At 41.6% G+C, this 15,412-nt stretch overlaps 1 protein-coding gene across 1 annotated transcript in view; it reads right to left on the bottom strand.

The window, feature by feature from the left end:
* The window catches only part of LOC146631427 (receptor-type tyrosine-protein phosphatase gamma-like), a 368,587-nt gene that overhangs the window by 222,309 nt on the left and 130,866 nt on the right, over nt 1-15,412 (bottom strand). Inside the window, exon 2 of the mRNA XM_085354812.1 lies at nt 6,234-6,344. Within this exon, the coding sequence (XP_085210938.1) occupies nt 6,234-6,344 (111 nt within the window). The remainder of the gene's footprint in view (nt 1-6,233; nt 6,345-15,412) is intronic.

Raw genomic sequence — 15,412 nt, 5'->3', positions numbered from 1 at the left:
GTAAGCACTCTGAATACTTAATTCATAAAGTTGCTATCTCCATGCTTATTGGGGTCATCAGATTGTTGAGCTTTCCCTTGAAATATAAAGGACACTGAGAGCTTCTTCTGTTCTTAGCTGACACTAAGAAAACACCTATTTATACACTTTCTAATATGTATAAAACCCAAGACTAAGAAAACTGGTATGGTACAGGAGTTTAATGTGTTTTTCTTTTTTTAAATTTTACAACTTTTTCAGTTTTTCATGTTTGGTCTGTCTCTTTGACTCTTTCCTGTTCCCCCTCAGGTTCTGATTTAAGCAAGGCCTTTCCAAGTCTGCTCTGTAATGAAGACGAGTGAGCAATTTTTTCATTGCTTTTTACTCATAAAACAAATATTTTTAGACAATTATAAGTTGTTGGGGTTTTTTTAACTGATTTTGAGAAGAGAATTTTCTCTTCATTGATCAGCCAGCGCCACAGCATCCTCCACTTTGTCCGTTACTCTTGTAGGGTAACTATCCCGTAGCCCAACTCTCTGTTCAACTGTCAGGCCGAAAAAAATATTTGGCCACATTAAGAAAAAATATATAGTTCATCATTTTGAGAATAAAGTCAATCCACTGTCCACTGTCTTTTATATGTCATTTCTGGACTTTGGATTTTCGTCCACTGAAGGGGTTGTTTGTAACCTCAGGTGAAGTTTACTGAACATTTACTGTGACATCCATAGGACCACCGTGTAAGGGCTATTTATAGCCCAAATCTGGACCCTTTTCAAACTCAGACTGATTTTAGATGTCATTTTTACACTGCTTGTAAAGCCTCTGTAGTGACTGTTTCCAGAGCGTGGAGGACATGTTTTCTGTAGGCCCATCAGTGCCAATTTTTCTGTAGCTTTATTCACACTTTTGTATGTGTCTATCGCTGTCATCTGCGGCTGAGACAATCAAATAAAGTTCTTGGAAAACGATCTGGAACAGTATGCCACCCTCTAATATGGAACTAGTCTACATGTCTTCAGCTTGTTCAGAGTGCTGCAGCCCGACTCTTCACAGGACACGTAAATGCGACCATATTTCCCCAGTTTTGGCTTCTTTACATTCTAGAATTGATTTTAAGACTCGTTTAGACTGTTAGGTCAGCTGATAAGTTGCTTCTAGTTGTTCCTTGAAGCAGACTGAAACACAGAGGAGACCGGGCCTTTGTTCCACAGTTTAGGCGCAGCAATCGCAGTCTGCCTCTTCAAATTAGGATCTTTCCAACACTCAACATTTTTAAATCCCATCTGTAAACACATCTTTACTCTTTAGCTTTTAATTGTGAGTTTGGTGCTGTTCTCTTTGTGTGTGTTTGTTTTACTTTTTACTTTGTACAGCACTTTGGTCAACCTGTGTTGTTTTCAAATGTGCTTATAAATAAATTGATTGTTTTCATACACAACCTACTCCAGAGATCTACAATGGCGCCGGGATTAATAGAGAATATGTCTGTGAAGGTTCTCAGTCATCCAGGTCATCGTAGTCAAAGGAGCTTGCAAAGAAAAGCGTCTGGACTTCTTTAAGTTGCTTGAAGACGTTTCACCTCTCATCCCAGAAGCTTCTTCAGTTCTAAGGTCAAATGGTGGAGAGTCCCAGATATAAACCTAGTGGGAGTGACCCCCCACAGAGGGACAAAAGGACCCCCTGATGATCCTCTAATCGCCTGAGCCAAGGTGTGAAACTGGGTGTGGGTCACAATCAGCCAGAGTTTCGGGTGTGTTCATTTTGAAACCTGGCCCCACCTTATCATGCGAATTCCTGAGGTCAGATGGCCCAGGATGTGAGTGGGCGTTAAGGCGTCTGGGAAGGGATCTCAAAACTGGATTATAGATGGCAGAGAGTTGGTGTCGTAAACCCCGCCTCTGTTCAAAGATGGTCACTCACAGTGGACATAGATGGCTTCTTTCACTCCTCTTTCAAACCATCTGTCCTCTCTGTCCAAAATGTGAACATTGACATCCTCGAAAGAGTGTACTTTATCCTTAAGATGCAGATGGACTGCTGAGTCTTGACCTTAGAACTGAAAAAGCTTCTCGGATGAGAGGTGAAATATCTTCAAGCAACTTAAAGAAGTCCAGACACTTTTCTTTGCAAGCTCCTTTGACCATTAATACAGAAGCATCTGTGTCTGAAAGAGTCCAGGTTTTTTATTGGAAAATATCAGTGGCAGCAAAACATGGCTAGAAACCACTGGACAAAATATAATGCACCAGAAAGCCCTGAAGTCTTGATCATCTCACTGAAACACAAACTGGAGGACAAGTAAAGAGTTGCTAAAAAATATCAATAAAACAAAGACAACACGCTCCCCAAGCCTACCTCAGAGCATGAGTGAAAGGCATATAACTGAAGCCATACCGGCTCAGAGTCACCCAGTTTAACATGGTTCACGTCAGGTTTTGAGGAACCAGGAGCTGCTGATTAGAACTGGGTTACTGGATCAAAAAGGTTTAAGTAGACAAGGGATAAAAATAAGGAACTGTTGGAATGCTATTACACAGGAATTGATGTGGGAACAGGATATGGGACCTACGAATTCTTTTAAGATAAGATAAGATAAGATAGAACTTTATTAATCCCTCGGGTGGGTTCCTCTGGGAAATTCGACTTCCAAAAAGCACAGCAACGACCGAAGTTACAGTTACAGAATTGTTATATATATATATATATATATATATATATATATATATATATATATATATATATATATATATATATATATATATATATATATATACACACACACACACACACACATATATAAATACAGAGACAAATATAAATAAAATATACAAAGGGGATAAATAGAATAAATAGGAATAAAAAATAAAAATACAAGTGAATTGCACATTTCAAGTATTGAGTCTATTGCACTGTTGACTATTTACAAAAAGTAAAATAAAACATCCAACATCTAGAGTGTTTCATCATCCAGAAGATGCAACTGCTATTACAACACAAATGCTATGGCGAGGGGTAGCCAAGATGTCAGGTCAAGGGTGAGATATCATTATCTTCGCCCGCTGAGATTTGGTATCAAGTCCCAAGAACGACTGGTACAATGAAGGCGTTGAGCCAACCTAAAATTGAAGACAAACTGGAAAACTGGAAACCTGGACCCTCCGTGGCCTACTACAGACTACAGGTAACTTCTGAGAGGCTACTAGAAGATGTGATTGCAGCATTATGGACTATCCCTATTGTGATCCTCACTAAAACCAACCAGCTGATCTATACCAGGAGACTAGAGGCCAAGATAAAGGCAGCATGGAGGGAAGTTAGCCCACTATTGGAGCCACAGAAAGGTGTGACAAAGAAAGGGATGCCCACGAAGTATAGCAAGCGGTCTATCAGTTCTAGCTGATTCTGTTCAGCAAGGTTACCACAGTAATTTTTCTGAACAGGATCCAGTAACTCTCACAGTGGCAGACATCCAGGACAGAGTCTCCAGTATGAAAAGTTGGACAGCACCAGGCCCTGACATGATTCACAGCTACTGGCTAAAGAAGCTAACAGCACTGCATTAGTGTCATGAATGTGAATTCATGGATTTTTTTTTCACATTCTGTCTCTCACAGTTGAAGTGTACCTCTGGTGCAAATTACTGACCTCTGTCATCATTTTAAGTGGGGGAACTTGCACAATCGGTGGCTGACTAAATACTTTTTTGCCCCACTGTAGATACCCCTAAGACAAGTCACATAAGGCACATAAGTGATACATGTAGCTATACCAAGTGATACCAGTATCAGGAAAAAGAAACAAGAAAAGCTTGAGAAATAACAAGGGCTGAGAGATGGGCTGGAGAGGAGGGAGAATGGAGGGTGAAGGCAGCAGTGGTCTCCATACTACTTTGAGCACTCGGGCAGTGACCTCAAAATTGACTGGCTCCAGCAGATGACATCCAAGATGTCCATTAAAGTCTGGTCCTATCACCACTCTCTACCAAGCTTTACAACTTCATCCACAATTTCGCATAACTGACATCCAACCCTTGATCTGACTGAAAAAGATTTTTATCACCCAGCTTTAAACTCCTGATCCTGTCAGATGATCTCTTCATCTCCAAAACAGTATATACATACTTCAAGATTTCCCTTACTACATTTTCCTTCCTATCTGCATCATAGTAGAACAGCTTGAATGCATGATCTTTCTGTCCTTCCACCTGGACAGACAATTGATCTACATTCCTTCACTCCATCACATCAGCCAACTCACTTCCTTTGCCAGTCTTAGTCTCTGTATTTAAAGTCTCTACTCTGACCTCCACACTCATTCTTTCTTTCTTTCTTGCTGCCTCCAAATACCCCTCTCCACCCTCTCCTTTTCCTTTGTGTTAGCCAGGTGTAGCACAGTTTCTGTCAGCACCCTGCTGTAGGAGTTTGTTGTTAACCCAGGGCCTGACCAATCCGATATGGAAATCTCATTCTTGATGACTCAAATGTATAATTTGGCCAAGATGTATGCTCTTCCTCACATAACACTCCTGATTTATCTGAGCTTAGGAGTACACAGGCATGGTGCCATAGTATAAATGTTCTAGCAGGAGAATGAATGGCTGCCAATGGAACTGGGTCACTTGTGTTTATTGATTATGTGACTGCTCATAGAAGTGAATCTGAAGTGTACAGATTTACACTGGTTTACCGGATGCTGTAAAACCGATCAGATGGCCTTTAAAGTGCACACGGATAATGATCCACACAAACTCCAAAAGCAACCCAGGAGTTTCTTAAGGAAAATAAATGTGATATTCTTCAGGTGGGGTTTTGTTGTCCATGGCTCTAGACTTCAGGCAGACATTGACCACAAAGGAGAATAAATGGCTGAATGGCTGCCACATCAGCCAACTCACTTCATATTAAATAGAAGCCTTATTTTTAACAGTATGTTACCTTTTTTATTATTATTATTTTTGCTGACCCCATAAATGGGGGGCTATGTATAAAACTGGTTATCAGAAAATAAGCTAAAAATCAAACATGGCACATCCAACTGCCAACAATACTGGCAGTGAGATGGGGCATTTCTACACTCACTAATTCTTTTTTGATTCTTCAGTTTAAAATTAGAGATTTAAAATGGGGAATATTAACGTTTTTTAAAATACAGTGATAAGAACCGTATTGCTAATGTTATTTGATATTGTCCAACGGAAAGCCCAAAGTGGGAATAAAGAAAAAAAAACCTTGCTATGACATAAAAACAAAATATTCACTAGCTGATCGTTTTCCTCTGTGGCTTCAATCCTGCCCACCATTACATCAGGATCTTACATAAGAGCCACAATCAAACATGTCCAGAGGGACAGCAGAACAGCAACACAAACGGAAACAGTCACTAGCTCTGTTTTTACCTACAAGCTCCTGCACTCTCACAGGAATGACAGGCAGCCAATTAGGCCTGAATGAACATGCAGAAAAACACTGAAAGAAATAAAGTAAAAGATCATTTGTGGCCCGAGGCTGGCATTGCATGGATGGTGAAAGATTAATGCTGCCCTTCTGAAGAACTAAAGGGTCTAAAGGGACGGAGAAAGTGACTTTTTTTCTCCTCTGAAGCACTAGTAAAAAAAGGGGGGTTCTGACACAGCTCCAGGCGACAGCACAAAGAAGCAGAGAATGGCCAAGGAGGAAGGAATCACAAAGAGGAAGTCAAACATATTGCAATGCCAGTGACACAGAAGTGCTTTCACATTGAAACACAGGTTTCTCTTGTACTCATTGTTTTATAAGTCTTAGCAAAATATATCACAGGTCACCTAAATGTGCTCGTTGAACAACCACACTTTCTCTATGCAGTCCACACTAATAATGGTAACAATTTAATAATAAACAACAAAAGTTTTCCACCCAATACCTGGGTCCCATCAGGTCCCTCTTGTTTTGAAACTAATTGCCTATGACATCAACTTTACATCATAAAGCAAGAAATTGCCATCTACTGCCTGCATTTATAAAATGGCAGCATCTTGTTATAGACATGTAACCCCGGGGACATTTAGTAACTCAAAGCATTTGGAGTGATCTAAACACCCAAACCACTACTTGAGATGTTGTTGGAAAAAAGATACAGACTGTTACCTTCATTTTGCAGCTTTTTGATTTTGTTTTTTAAATATCCAGATTTTCCACTGCAGGTGAGACAACAATGCCTCACACATTCCTCACCAAAAACTCAAAGCAAAAGTAGATCACGGAGAAACACACCTGAGTATGCCCAGTAAGTCTCTTCAGGGGTGGCTCTTCGAAGTCGTATCTCACCAGTTCTTTGCAAACCTTGGATAGGGCCTTCTGACTCAGCTTGGCTTCCTGTCAACGCTGTGGAAGAGAAGAACACAGGAACGGGCAGGTGAGCATAAACAGCTTAAGGAGCACCATCCGGATTCCAGCTGGGGAGGATGACAAGACAGCTGTGTCCTCAGCTACCCTCCACACAAACTGTCTAGTAGCCACACAGGGAACAAAATTCAACAATGAAGGAAAACTATGCTGTGGAACTTAAAACTGTCCCTGCCAGCAGTGAAATATTCCAGCAATCGGTGTTTTCACATCATGTGATAGTGTTGAAAAATCTAAATGTGTGCCCTTTCTTTTGATATATATAATAATAAAATAAAGATATTTGGGGAGATCTTGAATGATTAATGATTAATAAAAAATAATTAAATAAATAAAATACAAAGGAAAAAAGTGTACAGGATAGTCTATACTGTATACATTCCCAAATTTAGTTGCATATTTTCATTACTTCACTCTCTCTCCAGTTCCTCAACGTCCTCAGTCTTTAACAGGTCCAGAAGCATCTTCCAAATGTCAAAAAATTCTGATGATCTTTTCCTAACCGCATAGGTCAGTTTCTCAAGAACTAAACTTGATAATACATTGTTGAACCATTGGTCAAAAGAGGGGCCACCAACTTTCTTCCAGCATATTGCAATACAACGTTTGGCCTGGAATAAGCAAAGGTCAACCATCTTTCTCTCCGTCTGAGCTAATTACATTCATCTGAATAAATGCCTAAAATACAGACCTTAGGACTTAATGGGACAGGGGAAGATGTGATCTGAGAAATATATTTTAACACTGAGCACCAAAAGTTTTGAATCTTTTCACACTCCCACAAACAGTGGTACAATGGACCCTTGTGATCGGTACCCTTATAACATATGTCCAATACATTAGGATCTAATTTATTTAGTTTTGCAGGGGAGGCATATGTTTCCATTATCCAGTTAAATTGAATCATTCTCAATCGGGTGTTGATGGTTTGGGTGTGTGTCTCTATTTTACTTCACTCGATGGATGAAGTATCTTCTTGTAAGTCTTGTATCCACTCCTGTCTCTTATTGTCTGAGGTGTCTCTATGCTTCTCAACCAACATGTTATAAAACTGAGTGAGCAGTCTTTTCCAAAACAATTTTTTGTAACAAGCGTTTCTAGGATGGAAAATGGGGGCTGTTGCATTGAATTATTCAATCGAACCAGAATAAAGCTTCTACGTTGTAGATATTTGAAGAAGTGTTTCTGAGGCACATCAAACTTTGCCCTCAACTCGCTGAATGACATAAGATTATGATCCTTATATACATCTTGTATTTTCACTATGCCCTTATGCAACCATATTTTAAAACCCATGTCCTTATGTGCCGGAGTAAAGAGCTCATTATCCCCGATTGGGGAAAAACAGGATAATGAAACATGGAATCATCCAGTATTTTTTGAACTATGTGCCAAACCACAATAGAATTTTTTACAAGTGAGATAAGTGACGGAAGTGACGGACAAGGTAAGTGACTCATGTTGTAGCTGATGTCAGACGCCGGAGATTTTGGCGGAAAATTAAAGCGAATGGTAGTTTACATTTGAACAAATTCCTTTAAGCTTCAGTATTACCAAATATCAATTGTCTTATAACTAACAACATTTGTCTAAATCATCTCCAACACCGTGGAGAACAACGGGCAGAGTTTAGAGGCTCTCCAAGATTACATCGATCAGTGCTTTCAGGATCTCGTGATGAAGAAGGCTCAGAGTGCATCTTCCCCGGCCAAACCTGACACGCCGTCGTCGAAAAGACTTCGCCCGGCAGATTCCCCCGGCACAACATCGCCAGCCGTCAAAGATATTGCCGACATACTGGAGTCAATCGACAAACGATTGTACAGTTTCGACGCAAGGCTGTCCTTAGTGGAGATTCTTCACCGGGAATTTAAATTCTTGCGAGAATCCCTGGAGTTCAGCCAGCAGCAGGTGGAAACGCTTGCTGCTGAAAATGCCACGCTAAGGGAGTCGGTGAAATGTCTCACAGATAATGTTACCCAGCTCAATAGAGAAAATAAAAAAATAAAAGAAACAGTTATCGATCTACAAGCTCGTAGCATGCGTGACAATCTGGTATTTTCTGGTATTCCAGAAGCCTTTGATAGACTGCATCGCATCGGCCCCATGCGGGCTGTGACCAGGAGACCACGTCCTATTGTGGCCAAATTCGGCCACTTCAAACAAAAGGAGCAGGTGAAAAGCCGTGGCAGAGAATTAAAAGGAACGGACTTCAGCGTGAACGACCAGTTCCCAAAAGAGATCCTGGAACGACGCAGGGTCCTCTTCCCAATCCGACGCGGCTTCATCCAGAAGGGCTCCCACGCTGTGGACCGGCTCTACATGGATGGACAGCTTTACCGCGACCCCGGCATCACTCCGTGGCTGTATTAACCTCCTACCTTCTTAACCAGATAAGAATCAGCTACACCCTTTAACTATCCACTCACACTAACTTGCATTAACTTAACATTAACATCTGTTTAACTTACCAGTATCAAATCGCATCTTAAAGTGTGATTTCATAGCAGAATTAACACCGTCACTCTCCGTCAGTGATTTAATTGGAATGTTTCCGGGTTTTTTTCCTTCTCGTTTTTCTTTCCTCTTTTCCCCCTCTTGTTTTTATGCTGCTCACTCTTGTCCTTGGTTTCTTTCTTTATTTCTTTCACTGCTTCGATCACCTGCTTCCACACTCATCCACAAACAACATCCTTTATTTCCACACATACGCACAGCACGATCACGCACAGTCATGGGCTCAACGGCAGCACATTTACATCAGTCAGACAGCGCACACATTCATATAGGATACACACACTTAAGCCAAGCCTACTCATATTAGTAACTATGCACGCACATAGTCAGACTCAGGGAGCATCTCGCCACGCATTCTTTCTCTCTCTCCTTCTCTTTATTTATGAAAAAGTGACGTATTCTCTCCACCTGTCTAAGCGACGCACACAGCATACATCCCTAGTTATACACAGACATCTATGGGTGCACTAAGGTTTGTTACATGGAATGTAAATGGAGCTGGCTCCAGAGAAAAGAGGTTAAAAATATTTAACCAACTCAAAAAACTACAGGCAGATGTTGTCCTTTTACAAGAGACCCACAGACCTCGTAGAGGTTCCAATGAACTTAAAACACCTGAGTTTCCTAATGTGTTCTCAGCTTGTTATAATTCTAGACAAAGGGGAGTAGCAATTTTAATACATAAAAATATTAATTTCACAGTACTCGATACAGTTATAGATCCAGAGGGCAGATTCTTAATCATTAAACTATCTATACTTGATAAAAAGCTATGTATTGCAAGTGTATATGGTCCAAATGTTGATGATCCCTCATTCTTTCACGGTTTTTTCAGTGCACTCTCTGAACACTTAGATGGCACACTTGTTCTTGGAGGCGACCTCAACCTTGGACTAAATGAAGACATGGATAGGCTCAATACAGCGGGAACTCAGCGTAATTGGCAGTCCACAAATATAATCAAACAGTATATGAGCGACTTTAGTCTTTGCGATGCATGGCGCTCCCTTCACCCCACCAGTAAGGAATATACTTTTTTCTCACATGTCCATCACTCCTACTCTCGTCTGGATTATTTTTTGGTCGGCAGCTCACTGCTGAGCGACATTTCAGACACTGAGATTCACCCTATAGCTGTCAGCGATCATGGTCCTATATCTTTAACACTAATGCACAAGAATAATACTACGCCAAGAAAAAACTGGAGATTTAATATATCACTACTTAAAGATGAAGACTTTATTAAATATTTTAAAAAAGAGTGGACTTCATATTTAGACTATAATGACACTCCCGGAACATCAGCTTCTGTTCTATGGGAAGCAGGGAAAGCTGTGATGAGAGGTAAAATAATTTCTTTCTCATCACACAAAAAGAAAGAAGAAAACAAAAATATTCAGGAATTAGAAAAAAACCATCAAATCACTAGAAGAAGCCTACGCGTCCCACCAAGATCAGGAAACATTGAACAAAATACGCAAAACAAAACTAGAATTAAATGAGATGATTGATAAAAAAAAACAAAATTCTTAGTACAAAGACTACGCCTACAAAATTATGAACATGGTAATAAATCCGGTCAATTTCTAGCAAACCAGCTAAAAATAAATAAAGAAAAAACAAATATATGTGCTGTTCAAGATTCATCTGGGAACACAATATATGAACCGATACAAATAAACAACATTTTCAGGGATTTCTATAAAACGTTGTATTCACCACAAATAAACCCATCTAAAAAAGAAATTGATCAGTTTTTAGACAACATAACTCTTCCAAAATTATTGGACACTCAAGCAATGGCACTGGATTCACCACTGACACCAGGTGAACTCCAGGAAGCTCTGATAAGTATGCCCAATAATAAGGCTCCAGGTCCAGACGGCTTTCCTGCAGAATTCTACAAAGAATTCTGGTCGATTCTAGCACCAGTTTTCTACAGAACGTTGTTGGAAATCAAAGAAAAGGGCAGACTTCCATCAAATATGAATTCTGCAAACATTAATCTCCTGCTAAAACCAGGCAAAGACCCTGTATATCCCTCAAGCTATCGTCCAATATCCCTTATAAATGTAGACCTTAAAATAATCTGCAAAGCTCTCTCAAAGAGACCGGAGAAAATAACCCCCCTCTTAATTCATCCTGACCAAACTGGTTTCATAAAAGGTAGGCACTCATCAACAAATACACGTAGATTAATTAATTTGATAGACTACTCATACAGTAAAAAAATTGAAACTACAAAAAAGCATTTGACAGAGTTAACTGGAAATTTCTATTTGCAACTTTACACAAATTTGGTTTTGGATCCTCTTTCATAAACTGGTTAAAAATATTATATAATTCCCCAACAGCTTGTGTCAGAACAAATGACCAGACATCCTCCAGCTTCTGTCTCCTGAGGGCACCAGGCAGGGATGCCCACTCTCCCCTTCACTTTTTGCAGTTTTAATTGAACCCCATGCAAATGTACACCTATCTGGAACAACCCTGCCATATTACAAAACAATAATATGATAAACTTTTCAGATTGGAGTGGTAAAGGAATCAAATATTTAGAACATATATTAGAAGGAACAGAATTTATTTCATTTGACAGACTAGTTGCACAATATGGGATCAACAAGAAAAGATTTTTAGAATATCAACAAATTAAATCCATAGTAAAATTTAAAAATAATCTTAATTATAATCAATATAGAAATTATCTATTAGATTACATTAGTCTTGATACAGCCTCTGCCACCACATCAGATCAATTGCTCTGGGCTCCTTTGATCAGCAAAATCACCTAGTGGGGGTGGGGGTGGGGGGGGGGGGGGGGTCAGTTTGGTCCCGCCTTCACTGTTGTGATTGGTGTGGGGGTAGGGACAGGCTCAGGGCGTCGGGGGATTCCCCAGGAGCATCTTCCTTGGAGGGCTCAACCCGGGGTTGCGGTCATTGCCTATTAAGGGCTCTGTTGGCCCTTAGGTGACGGTTTCCTCGTGGCTGCGTGCAGCGGGGCTAGGGGAGGGCCTGTGCTGACGGATGTGGGTTACTGACCTGGTAGCGTGGATGCCCCTGGTTGGGTCCGGGAGGTTCTGGGGGCGCTCCGTCTCTGGGCTGGGGTCCTGGCTGGGCCTCGGGGGCTTGGGTCCTGGTTGGTATGTTGCCGGGGTTGTGGGCGGGTGGGTGTATGGGGGTCCAGTCCTGGGGTGCTTAGTGGGGTCAGCGGGGGAGCTGGCCCCAGGGAGGGGTCACTCGCCCCTCCCTTCCTTCCCTCCCCATCTCCAGCTGCCTCCCTCTTGCCGCTCCACCACAACCACCCACACATGCAGGGCCTTGGGGTAAAGATGTGTCACTAGGGTGCAGGGGAGGCATCCTCCCCTCTGTCCCCTTCTGGCTGCCTCTGCCTCAATTTTATCCCACAACTTAGACATTCACATTACTCACACTCTCATAACACATACATATAGGATCTTGGGGGTGGGCACGCTACACGGACTCCAATAGACCATGAGGGTGTACACCTCACCCCTGGCGTCGTTGCCCACCTCTCAATTTTAAATACATGTAGACATTGAGGGCTATCAGGAGGCTTACCTGCTGCTCTCTGGCAGGTAGCTCCATGCCCTCCTGGGTTTTAAATGCACCTTAGAACACACATGCATCAACACTACAATGAGCGGGTGGAGGGAGGTTTGGAGTCTTCTCTCACCCCCGTTCTCTGCGGCCTGCTGGAGCGGGGGGGCTAGGAGGAGGATTTGGCCGTCCCACTGGGGTCTGGAGTGTGGGGCCTCCCTGCTGCTGCGGACTCTCTTTTTGTTCTTACTTTATGGCTTTAAAAAAAAATATCGAGATATATATCTTATATCGCCATTCAGCTAAAAAATATCGAGATATGAATTTTGGGTCATATCGCCCAGCCCTAGCGTCCAGGTACCCACCGGCTCACTCCTTGGTGGTTGCTTATCGGGGCCTGGAGCCTGGGGCTCGCTCGGGCCACTTCGGAGGTGGGGTGCCCCCGGCCTCTCGGCCTGGGGCTCGGTCACTCAGGCACAGCTGGCTTCCGGCGGAGCTCACGGGCGAGTCACTGCAACTCCCCCTGGCTTCTACTCCACAGCTGCTGAGTGAGCCCTCATCTGGGACTCTCCTCAGCTCTTTCCGGGACAGTGGCGCGGCTGCCCCTCTGTTGGTCTTCCTTGGTCTCTTGTGTTCTGGGGGCCTCTGGATGTCTGGAGTCTTGATCTCCTCCATATCTGCTTCATGCCCTGGAGGGCGGGGCTGTGGCCCCCCCACACCCTCTAGCAGATCATTACACGAAGGAACCTTTTAAAAACAAGCGCGTCCATGCTCACAGGTGTACACATGGGTGATCGCACCCACAAACTACACCCTTTTTGGCTCCTACCTCAAAGCACACTGTGTTCTGTTGATCTTATGTGCTGCACAATAATGTTTAATATTTAGTATTTACTGTCATATTCCCATATATCATTGTGATGTTGTTTATTCTATTACTCTCGTTCTCTTCTGCTTGTTTTCTTTTTTCTTTCTCAGCAGGTGATCCAGGTGATCGATATATGCATTTTTTTTCTGCCCGTTCTGTTGGTTTTTGTCTTTTGCCCTTCTCCCCCGTCCCTCTTCTCAGCTGTTTCTCTTTCCCTCTTTCTTTCTCCCCTTCTTTCCCCCAGTCAAGTCTGTCCCGTATTCAGTAAGTGAAAATAAAATAAACAATAAAAGGTGAATCAAGTGGACCATTACGGCAAGGCTGGGATGGTCAATTTGGTAAAGTAAATCCGTTGGGCATCTTTCTTTGCCTTTAGACAATAATTCTGATGGCAAAAGAGCCAAACGGGACAGGGGAAAAAAAATGATAAGGCAACATGTGGCACTTGGTTGTTAAGGGAGAAGGGGAAGTTTTTAGGAGTGACACCTGCAACGGAAAGCTGGCAAGCGAAAGACAGAGAGAGAGCGAGTTTTCATAGTTTGTTGTGTAGTTATTGTCTTGTATTGTGTGTCAGTTATACTGCTGAATTTCACATTTTCTCCAAACAAAAGCCGTCAAAGGCAGATTAGTGTAAACGCTGTTCCCACATGGAAAACTGGACTGATGCACCTCCTGCTGTCAGACCTGCAGGGTTTAGGCCTGTGGTATTCTCCTCTTTCTTATACTGAACACAAACTACATTTTTTGGACTGGCACAAATAATTTGTGTGCCTTCTTATTTGATGCAGCACACCTGATTGTTCTGTAAATAGATTTAAATGGTTATATAAAAAACGCCTGAGGCCTTAGGTAAATAGTACCATATAACTTTGTTGTATTTGCATTTCAAGTTATGAAAATCATTCGTTAAACATGTTTGTGGATTTTACAGTAAAAAATAACTTTTTTCTACTCTGATTTTGGATTTTTTGTCTGAATTTAGATCAGCTGTGCTAATACAGTATACCAAAATGGAAAAATAACTCAAATTTCAGATATTTGAGGTTGTGCTGAAAATAATGATACCAAACAAGGCAAGAAAAACATATTTTAAAGGTGAAATATAGAGGTAAAATCAAAAGTAGTCAAAAACGGCCAATTATACCCAGAGGGTTAAACATCTCTGTTCATTAGAGTGAATATGAGTTTCCTGTAAGAAAATTATATCAGAAGATAGATGCTTCAAATGTGACATAGACATCCCACATTTCTAAGCTCTGCCTATGCCCTCACAAAGGACATGTTACTAATCCAGTAGCACTGTTACCCTGCATCTAAATAAGGAGTGATATGACTTATATACTGACAAAAAATAATAGAAAGGACTGGCATAACTGCAGAAAAAAGCAAAATTAACAACAACAACACTTAACCCATTGAACCCAGAAAAAAGAACAAGAACAACTGTGGCCCATCCCAGCATGCATTTAGGGGACTGCCAGGAAGAAGAGTAGAAAAAAAGCAAAAAGAAAGAGAGAAAAAAGCATGCTGAGATCCGGCAGCACTGCACCTGCCTCCATTGATCAAAACATTAGAACCAGGAGTTGAATGACTGGGTAGAAAAATACCAATATATAAAATAGCTTGTTATAATAATATAGCAGTATCTGTCCGAAATTATGATAATATGTAAATGTTATCAATACTTCACAATAGAAAAAAGTTTCAAGACCTCGTAGCAACAGCTAAAAGAAACAATACAGCCACATCACCAGGTCATGTTTACAGTGAGTCTGCAAACCGTTCAACTTCAGCTGCAGACTTAAGCTTAGTGATGTTGTTGTGAACTAACCAAAGGAGAGCCGAGTAGCGCAGACTGCACATCGCTCTGGAAGTGCAAAGCTTTTTCCTGACCACACTGAAAGCCATCCGCTGAGCAAGGATCTCTGTGGTGTGGTCTGGAAAGATAGACAGTCTCTCTCCATCACAGTTTAACGGTGCAAGTTGGTGTGCCAGATAAATGCCATACATTTTTCTCATGGTGTACCTTGGCTATGATTGCCCTCGGTCGCTGGCCAGCACTGGTTTTGGTCCAAGGGTGCGGTATGCTCTCTCCACTTTT

Source organism: Diplotaxodon limnothrissa, linkage group LG5 (assembly GCF_057381915.1).
Source record: "Diplotaxodon limnothrissa isolate DT_005_m linkage group LG5, D_limnothrissa_male_GT1.1, whole genome shotgun sequence".
Classification (NCBI taxonomy): domain Eukaryota; kingdom Metazoa; phylum Chordata; class Actinopteri; order Cichliformes; family Cichlidae; genus Diplotaxodon; species Diplotaxodon limnothrissa.
This window is presented reverse-complemented; position numbering and strand designations above follow the sequence as displayed.